This window comes from Pteropus alecto, unplaced genomic scaffold (assembly GCF_000325575.1).
Source record: "Pteropus alecto unplaced genomic scaffold, ASM32557v1 scaffold175, whole genome shotgun sequence".
Taxonomy (NCBI): domain Eukaryota; kingdom Metazoa; phylum Chordata; class Mammalia; order Chiroptera; family Pteropodidae; genus Pteropus; species Pteropus alecto.
Genome location: NW_006437739.1, coordinates 958,976 through 969,862, shown reverse-complemented (window position 1 = coordinate 969,862; position 10,887 = coordinate 958,976). Strand labels below are relative to the sequence as shown.

The following is a 10,887-nucleotide window of genomic DNA, read 5'->3' as shown; positions in this document are numbered from 1 at the left end:
AAAAAAAAAAAAGAATTAAGAAGTGAGGGGAAAAGAAACTGGTTTGAGAAAGGGGGAGATTTGATATTTGTGTGTAACAGTAGTATTGGAGGTGCATAGAAATGAAGATGTCCAATAGGCAGTTATAAATGCCTCAGAGAAAGGTCACATTTGAGATAGAGACACGGGAGTTATTTCTCTTAAAGTTGTCATTTTAACTGTACGAGTGAATGCTATCATTGAGGGGTAATGGGCAGGGTTGAAGTCAGAACCTTGAGAAATTTCTACTTTAAGAGAACAGAAGGAAGGAGCCACAGGCAGAGTTGTCAGAGAGGGATATGAACACAGAGTAACTGAAGCAAATAGAAAAAGGGGGGTTAACTGTCTCAAACGACTAAGAAGCCAAGGAGGATGAGGTTTGGTAATAGAGTTTGACCATTAAGAAAGCAGTGGTGATATTTGAGAGAGAAGTTTTGGTGTACTTGTATAGGCAAAATCCAGATGCTAAAAGTTAATGGGTGAATAGATCAAGAAGAAATGCAGGAAGTAAGTGAGTATTATTCTTCCAAAAAGAATATTGGTCAAAGGAAGGAGAGAAGGGATAGTAGCTAATGGAGAAAGCAGAATTTTGAAGATCTGAGAGATTTGTAGGCAGAGGAAAAGAACCAGAAATAAAGAAGACTACAGATGCAACAAAGAATACAGACAAGTGAGATAAGATTCTGGAAGAGATGAGGAAATAGGATTCCAGGTATAGACAGAGAAGTGACTTCAGGGAAAAAAGAGAAGTTTATCTTTCTCTGTAATGAGATGGAAGGAGCAGAAACTAAAGATAGATTTTTGAAGTTGGGAGGAAAATGAAGGGATCTTATTGGACAGATTATTGATTTTTCTCAACAAGCAGGATAATGAAGGAACATGAGCATAGGGGATTGAGGAAAATGAAAAGATTTGTAACCAGTTATAGAGAATTTGCTGAATACAAGTATGACCATGAAAGTTGGGAGGGCCTCCTAAAATTGGATAACTTGAGTTTGTACTGAGCCAAATCAGCAAATTGTCTTTCTTTTCTTTTCTCTTTTCTTTTCCTTTTTTCTTTTCTTTCCTTTCCTTTTCTTCTCTTTTCTGTTTGTTTGTTTGTTTGTTTTTCCCCAGTAAGTTTTCATGGCCTGGGAACAGTAAAGTAGATGTTGGGACTATGTACTTTGTTAGATGTGAGAACTACTGACAGAGGTTCTAAAAGTAACAATTATAATTATAAGATCATCTATCTTTAAAAACACCTGTTAATTTTTAAAGTGGATCTGGCACCAATTAAAATATAGAACGATTTATTCATAGTAATATTTGGTTTTACATTTTTATAGATTTGGAGGGAAATAATAGTCCTTTAAATTAAGAGGCTTTTTTTTTAAGTAAGTCATTTAAAATAATAAGTCCAACACACATTTTAGAGAGAATCAATATTGTCAACACCTAAACCATTTTTCTTCTTAAAAATGATAATGCTTCAGCATTCATAGTAAACTTTAGCTCACAGAGAAGAAACTTTTATGTTTTTGCTAAATTTGTTTTTCCCCTCTTAGGAGATGCTTATATCCTAAAGATAAAGGTTCATCTCCTCTCTTCTCACCCGATCATCTGTTCATTCACTATGTGGTATTCAAGATGGATAACATCCTTGCCCTCAATAAGCCCACTTTTGTGTATTTTTTAACTTGATATCCTAAAACAATTTTAACAATATTTTCATAATTATTTTAAAGGCAGTATTGATTTTAAATATTATTTTACTATATCATTAAAAACCAATATTACTTGTACATAAAATTATAGATTAAGGTACTTTAAAATATATTATTTTGCTTGATAAAGTACTCTGCATTACTATCCCTATGATAAGAAAACTGAGCCTCAGAGAAGGTAAATGACTTGCCTAAGTTTCCAAAGAAAGTAGATGATAGAGTCAGAACTGAATACAGGTTCTGTATTTTTTTTCCATTACACCTGCTGCCAGTAATTTTAGTCATCAAATCCAACTGATTTATCGTAGTCCAAATTCAAGCCACTTTCTAATTCACTCTCTGAAGCATTTATACCTTTACTCACCTTTCCACTAATTTTTGAAGTTTCTCTTCTCTTAATCTTATGACATTTTTCTTTTCTTATTCTCATACCTTTTAAGATCCATCTAGTTCTGTCTTTGATCCTTACTTGCCTTTTCAACAATTGCATGGTTTTAACTAGAACTTTTAAGCATATGACTCTGAAATCTAGAACTGTAGCCATGAGCTCCCCATTCAGTTCAGACATGTTTTGACTATGTGCTGACATCTATACCTGAAAGCCCATCTACACATTTTTTGTAAGAGTCTCTTTGCTAGTTCTTTGCAATAACTTGACACATATTTAAGAGATTACTATGCACTATTTATTTTTCAAAGTGTTATGAGGAATAAAAACATGAATCAGACTTGGATTCTTACCAGGAGCACATAAAACTCAATATGTCTCAACTTTTTTCTATTTTTGTTTTTGGCAGCATTGGCCATATAGTAGATCCCTCAGGTTCAAGATCTCAGTACCATCTTTGAAAAGTACTGTCTTTAATGATTTAGGATAATCTCCTGTCTCTTCACCTGTACTCTTTCCATTCTCCAATTATTCTTCCCGAAGTAGACTTACTTTTACCTCTCATCCTTTTAAAAACCTTCAAAGGCTTCTCACTGTTTACAGAACCTAGCTCCATTTGCCAAGTATGTCCCCTACATACAACTTACACTTTTCCAATCTTGGTGTCTTTTTTTATTAATTGCATTTTATTATTAGTTTCAAGTATACAGTACATCAGTTAGACATTTATATAGTTTATGAAACGATCCCTCTAATTGCTCTTCTCTCCTCTGGCTCTTCACCTAGCCATTCCATTAGTGCTGACTGCATTCCGTATGCTGTGCTCCTTATCCCGGTGACCATCTATCATCTACTAATGTGTACTTCTTTAACCCTTCACCACTTTCTCCCGGCCTCCAACCCCCTTCCCCTCTGGCCATCACCATATTGGCCTCTATATTTATGAGTCTAATTTTGATTAGTTTGTTCTTTTGGTTCCTTAGATTCCACATATAAATGAAATCATATGGTATTTATCTTTCTCTGTCTGACTTATTTCACTCAGCATAATAACCGCTAGGTCCATCCATGTCATTGCAAATGGTAGAATGTCATTTTTTTTAATGGCTGAGTAATATTCCATTGTATATAAGAACCATACCTTCTTTATCCAGTCATCTATTGATGGGCATTTAGTTTGCTTCCATATCTTGGCTGTTGTAAATAGCCATGAACATAGGGGTGCATAGATCTTTATGAATTATTGTTTTGGTTTTCTTTGGATAAATACCCAGAAGTTCAATTGCTGGGTCAAAAGGTATAGCTATTTTTAATTTTTTAAGAAACCTCCAGACTGTTTTCCATAGTGGCTGTGCCAATCTATAATCCCACCAACAATGTATGGTTCCCTTTTCTCCGCATCCTTGCCAACACTTGTTGTTCTTTGATTTATTGATGATAGCCATTCTGACAGGCATGAGGTGATATCTCATTGTGGTTTTAACTTTCATTTCTCTGATGATTAGTGACCTTGAGCATCTTTTAATGTGTCTATTGGCCATCTTTATTTCCTCTTGGAGAAATATCTATTCAGGTCTTCTGTCCATTTTTTAAATTGGATTCTTTGTTTGTTTGTTTGTTTTGTTGTTGTTGTTGTTGAGTTGTATGAGTCCTTTATGTATTTCAGATATTAACCCCTTATCAAATATATCATAAGCTAATATCCTCTCCCATTCAGTCAGTTGTGTTTTCATTTTGTTGATGGTTTCTTTTGCTGTGCAAAAACGTTTTAGTTTGATGTGGTCCCATTTGTTTATTTTTTCTTTTGTTTCCATTGCCTGAGGAGATATAGCCGAAAAGAAATTACTGTTAGCAATATCAGAAAATTTATTGTCTATTTTTTTTAGAAGTTTTATGGTTTTAGGACTTACATGTAAGCCTTTAATCCATTTTGGGTCTACTCTTGTATACGGTATAAGAAAGTGGTCCAGTTTCTTTTATTTTCCATGTATCTGTCCAATTTTCCCAACACCATTTATTGACTGTCTTTACGCCATTGCATATTCTTGCCTCCTTTGCTCATATATTAAGTGAGCATATAGATGTCATGTATTTCTGGGCTCTCTATTATGTTCCATGGATCAATGTACCTGTTTCTATGCCAGTACCATGATGTTTTAATTACCATAGCCTTGTAGTATAGTTTGGTATGAAGTAGTGTGATATCTCTAACTTTATTCTTCTTTCTCAAGAGTTCCGTGGCTCTTCGGGGTCTTCTATAGATCCACATAAATTTTAGGACTATTTTTTCTAGTTCTCTGAAAAATGCCATTGGTATTTTGATAGAGATTGCATTGAATCTATAGATTGCTTTGGGTAGCATGGCCATTTTAATGATGTTGATTCTTTTTACACATGAGCACAATATGTGCTTCCACTTATTTGTACCTTCTTCAATTTCTTTTTTCGATGACATAATTTTCAGAGAATAGGTCTTTTACCTTCTTGGTTAATTTGATTCCCAGGTATTTTACTGTTTTCGATGCAATTGTAAATGGGATTGTTTTATTAATTTCTCTTTCTGGAAGTTCATAATTGATGTATAAAAATGCCACTGACTTCTGAATATTAATTTTGTATCCTGCTACTTGACTGAATCCATTGATCAGTTCTAACAATTTTTGGGTGGAATCTTTAGGGTTCTCTATATATAGTATCATGTCTTCTGCAAATAATGACAATTTTACTTCATCCTTTCCAATTTGGATACCTTTTAGTTATCTTTCTTGTCTTATTGCTTTGGCTAAGACTTCCAATACAATGTTGAACAAGAGTGGTGAAACTGGGCATCCTTGTCCTGTTCCTGATCTTAAGGACCAACCATGGCATCTTGACTTAATTCGTTTCCTTCATTTGTAACACCATTGTTTTCCATCTCCTCATATCTAAAGACCATCTTAACCTTTTCTCAAATGCCACCTGATCCAAGGAACCTACTCGAGCAGTGCTGGATTAAATTCAGGGTTTTTTTTTGTTTTTTTAAGTCTATCCCATAAGCTATTTTTCCATACCTCTCACGCTTGCCACTTTCTATTATATTACATGTATTTGTGTTCATATATCATCCAGACCATTGATTAGCAAAATTGTCTGTAAAGGGCCATATAGTAAAAAATTTTAGGCTTTGCTGGTTACATAATGTTTGGTCTTCCTTCCTTTTACTTGCAGTCTTTAAAAATCTAAATGTCATTCTTAGCTTGAAGATATCACAAAATAGACTGCTAGCTATAGTTTGATGAACACTGATCAATATTCAGTGCTTCTGGTAATAATCTAAGTTTGATTCAGGCTTTATAATAGTTAGCAAAGTATATTGTGCATAGTAATCATGTGTTACATGGTTGTAAATAATAACCAAGGAGGCTTTTTTAAACAAACAAACAAAGAAACAAACAAACACAAATAGTTTCAAGGGAATCTACCTAAATATTCCCATCTTTAGATTTAACAATTCATCAGCTAGTCAAATTTAATCAGTTATATGTTTATTTTTTACCAAAGTATCTCAGGAACATTTAGTAAACACCCTTTATTCAAACTTGAATATAAGAAGTGTATAGCTTTGGGTTCAAGAGTGTCTTGTCTTCTCAACAACCAGTGTTTTAGTCAAGTTGTTCTAAGATATTTTACAATAGCAAACTACAAAAGTGCTAGCAAACATTTTCTAATGGTCCTAAACACATTAAATGTTACAGGCTTGGCCAATCCCCTTCAAAAAAGACAACCGCAACTCCTCTTCTACAAGTACAGACTCATATGAAAACCAAAAGAAGGGAATGGAATATAGCACACATTACATTTAATTTAGACTCCCTGTCAGATTCTTATTAGCTCTTCCCTGGTTTCTTTCAGATCTTAGACATGCAAACAGCCTTTATTTCATTGGATGACATCTTCTAAGCATTTGGATAATACTACATCAATTTAGTTGATTATATGGAAGTACAGTGACTCTTAAAGCCTCTACTCTTTTCTCAGTATTCAAAACATGTTGTACTGAGAGCTTTAGCTATGATTATAATCACAAGTAAGAGTAGTACACATCAAGGGTACCCAAATTGAGTTCCAGGAAAAAAATCTTGAATATAGTTCTATCTGCTTTACAGCTCAGTGGTACAAAATTGTTTATTTTGCATTTTTCCAATAACACTTTTGCATAGAAAGAACCTGCCAGTGTACCCAATTTAAATAAAGTTGGTCTCACGCCTGTCTAGCTCAGAAGAAACTCATTATATCTTGCCTTAGGAAGAGAAAAAATTATTTTTCCCACTCCCATTTAAATTTCCTCCAAAATACTGTGTTAAGCCTAGTTAAGTGTAATAGGAGAGATCCAGATTGTTTGGTTTGAGAAAACAGGCTATCTTTATTACTATTTTCTTACATCTCTCAGACCTTATCGGGATGCCATTCCACTCTTTTCTTAACATCTGCCACTACATCAAAGTTTTTTAGAGACCAGATATTTGTTAAAGTTAAGCTTTTCCTGAAAAGGTATTTTTCAAAGCAAAACATAGTCTTTACTCTCTTTATAGGAACCACTGTCTCCATTCCTAAGAGGAGGTCATTTCTTCCCAGGCAACAATGTTATTTATGAAAAAACAATAAGAAAAGTGGAGAAACTAAATATGGATCAGGTACGTAAAATTTTGTTTTAAGGCTTATTTTGCAAATGTATACTTTTGAATATTTTAGTAAATCTAAAATGGCAGCCAATTGTCAAATGCTAGGCAAGACCACCATGAGTCACAATAATACTTTGTTATGTCTACAGCTCTTAATATAATCCTTAACACTTCTATATCCATTTTCTCATGTGAAGTATTATTGTTCTTGTTTTACTGAAAGGAAAACTGAAATAAAGGTGTCAACTCACATAGAAAATTAATAGTAGAACCTGAACTTGTATGTTTCCTTTAAACTGGTCTCACAAAAATCATAATTTAAAGTATTATAATTTTATCTTAATTCATTTAATATAAAATGAAATTTTTAATGAATGTGTATGAAAAGACATATAAAATACTGCAAACTGTAAAGATCTAGAAAACTAAAGCTTCAAGTCACATTTTTTAAATTCCATGGAGCTTAATTGAGAGACCAAGTAGAGTACAATATTGTAGCAGGGCGATGGCATCTAGATTCCATGGCATCTAGAGCCCCTAGTCCTGCAAAGCAGAATTGTTACGGTAACCAGAAGAGGTTTCCACATGATGTGCTCAGTGGATACAAGCATGACAAAGCCTAGGATTTATCTATTGGACGTTCTTGAACTGGACAGTGTCTTAGTTTCTTAGGGTTTCTATAACAAAGTATAACAAAGTACCACAATCTGGGTGGCTTAAAACAACAGACACTTATTGTTTCACAGTTCTGGAGGTTAGAAGTACAAAATCACAGTGTTAGCAGGGCCATGCTCCCTCTGAAGCCTCTAGGGAAGAAAATCTTTCATATCTGCCTCCTAGTTTCTGGTGGCCTCAGGTGTTCCTTCACTTATAGATGCATAAGTTTAATCTTCTATCTTTACATGGCATCTTCCCTGAGTGTTTTCACATTGTTTTTCCTCTTTGCATGTCTGTCTCTGTGCTCAAATTTCCCCTTTTTATAAAGACACCAGTAATGTTGGTTTAGAACCTATACTAATGACCTCATTTTAACTTGCTTATACCTCTGTAAAGACCCTGTTTCCTAATAAGGTCACATTCTGAGATACTGGAGGTTAAGACTTTACTATATCTTTTTTGGGGCAGTGAGGGAAGACAAGGGGCACAATTCAACCCCAAAACAGGCAGTCAAATAATATCTAATAAATTTTCATAACAAAATCATTTTTTCATATACAAATGAAACATTAAAATATACTAAATTACCCTTTTTAATTTCCTTGGCATGAGAACATGTCTTATTTTTTGAGCATTTATGAGCAGTGATTACCAGATTCATAAGACTAATACATTATTGCTTATATTTTGCACAATAAAATAAACTGTCAGAATCATAAACATCCAAATCTTTAAGATTCTGGACTGCTTGGAAAGCTGCATAAAGTCTGAAGAGTACAGTACACCTATCTTCCTTTCAGATGTCTGTTATCAGAGAAATAGCAAAAAATTCCTGGACATTATGATACTAAATAGAAAAATTTCATCAAATATGTCAGTTCTTCAAGGGGAAATTCCCTCAAGCTATCAAATTATATTTTTCCTTTATCCTATTGAACTGACAAAACAATAAATTTGACACATTTTAAATAGTAAGGAATGTTTGAGGTACATCATTTCATGACACTTCCAACTTCTTGTTTCAAAGAGAATAAACAGCTTTTCTGAATCTTGGTCCCTAGAGGAAATGATTGAATATCCTGTACATTATTATTGCTTTGTATCTGGAACAATTAAAGAAAAACTACATTAAGAAAACACTGCTGCTACTTACTATTAACTTGAATATTTACATTTTTTACTTCCACTTTTCTTATGAATGACTGAAATTATTTGGGAGTTTTGGAACTGCCATGGGGGACTGCCCAAGGTAAAAGGAGCCATGCACATAGAACAAACTATAACTGTTTGACTTAGCTGAGTTTCCTCAGTGATAGAGATACAGTAGGATGAGCTGGATAAAGCCAGAGTCTGAATGAACCTTTATAATGTCACATGAGAATAATTCAAATAGGATTAGCTCTTAGGAGATGAGAATTGTTTAAAAAAGAGGTCTTTGTTGTGGAAGGGTGGTAAAGTGGTGCCAGTTGCAAGATATTATTCAATTTATATGAACTGTACTCTTTGTATGTTTTTTCTCTATCAAACAAGACAAAATACATGATAAATCAGAAATGTTTGATTTCTTATACATTAAAAATTCAGCTTGTGGTATGCTTCAAAAGTAACATATGAACAGTAACATATAAATATTTTGCTTTGGAACAATAATTTAGTAGTCAAGTGTGAGAATTGAAAACTTAAAACCTGCTTTGTACTAGGCACTTTATAAATGTTAGTTCATTTAATCCTCACAGCAACTCAATAAGATACATACTATTTTCACTTTTACAAATGAGGAAACTGAGGCTCATAAAGGTTACATATACAGTTTCTCAAGATCACAGAATAAGTGATTAAGTCAGATTTATAATAGATATTTTCTGGATCTGAAGCTTCAGTCACTGTTTTTGAATATTTTTCTTACTTCATGCTCAATTTTCATAAGCATAAGAACTTTGTCTACCCCTGCTGTGATTCTAATATGCTTCTTGACATTGAAACCACTACATTATTTTCTAATTTTATATCCATCTACATCTCCAGTACTATAGTATTATTATGTAAGTAGATCCTGAAGTACTTGTTGAATAATCAAAGAAAGATTGATATTAATATTCATTATAGTTTTAGTGTTAAGTATAACTAGGATATTAATTTAATCAGAACATGCAATTCCTTAGCCAATTTACATAATTAGATGGCCACAGACACTTAATCAAATAAAAATAGAATTCAATAAAATTTCCTCCAATGGAATAATTTGAAAAAATAATATATCACTTATTAAAACTACAAATCCTAGGGCTTGAATTATCTTGTGAAAGAACACATTAAATTTTTTAAAAAATGGTTGCAGTTGGGTTTTTCTTGGTTAGTAATTTTTATTCTTTGTGGCTGTTTTTGGCATATTTATGTGTTTTAGGAATGCTATCCTCAGGTTCAGTGCCATCATCACATTGTTCAACAACCCCAGATCATCCATTCTCCATACTGTCAACAATCCCATTCTAGCCAGGAAATGCAAACCATCACAGGAAGTGATTCAATATCTACAAGCACTGGAAATGAACTGCACCCTGGCGAATCAAGCCATATACATGAACAGGTAAGATCAATCTGGAATGCCTTATAAAAATGAAATAGCCCTCTTAATCCCTTCTCACTTTACTGTACAGGCACCCATATTAAATTTTCATCAAAATATTGAAGAGTTATACCACTAGTATTTGTGACCTGATTCTTTATATAGAGAACCTTAAAGACTCCACAAGAACACTACTAGAAACAATAAGCAAATACAGTAAAGTCTCTAGATACAAAATCAATGTTCAAAAATCCATAGCGTTCCTACACTCTAATAATGAAGTGTCAGAAAAAGAAGTAGAAAAAAAATAATTCCTTTTGCTATTGCAACAGAAGGAACAATATACCTAAGAATAAATCTAATGAAACATGTCAAGGACCTATATAATGAAAACTATAAGACTCTATTAAAAGAAATTGAAGAAGATATAAAGAAATGGAAAGATATTCCATGTTCTTGGATTGGAAGAATCAACATAGTTAAAATGGTCATAATACCTTAAGCATTATACAGATTTAATGTAATCCCCATCAAAATCCCATCAGTATTTTTTAAAGAAATAGAACAAAAAATCATCAGATTTGTATGGAAGCACAAAAGACCCTGAACTGCCAAAGCGGTTCTGAGAAACAAGAATGAGGCTGGAGGCATCACTCTGCCTGACTTCAAATTATGCTACAAAGCGACAGTAATCAAAACAGCATGGTATTGGCAGAAAAACAGACATACGGACCAGTGGAACAAAACTGAAAGTCCAGAAGTAAATCCATATTTATATGGGCAAATAAATTTCAACAAAAAAGCCAAAAATGTACAGTGGAGAAAGAAGAGCCTCTTCAATAAATGGTGCTAAGAAAACTGGAAAGCAACCTGCAAAAGAATGAAACTACA

At 33.4% G+C, this 10,887-nt stretch overlaps 1 protein-coding gene across 2 annotated transcripts in view; it reads left to right on the top strand.

Annotated features, from left to right (window-relative positions):
• The window catches only part of POF1B (POF1B, actin binding protein), a 79,017-nt gene that overhangs the window by 26,643 nt on the left and 41,487 nt on the right, over positions 1 to 10,887 (top strand). For both annotated transcript variants that reach the window (XM_006914779.1, XM_006914778.1), the window contains exons 5-6: positions 6,684 to 6,785; positions 9,835 to 10,017. In XM_006914779.1, coding sequence (XP_006914841.1) covers positions 6,684 to 6,785; positions 9,835 to 10,017 — 285 coding nt within the window. The remainder of the gene's footprint in view (positions 1 to 6,683; positions 6,786 to 9,834; positions 10,018 to 10,887) is intronic.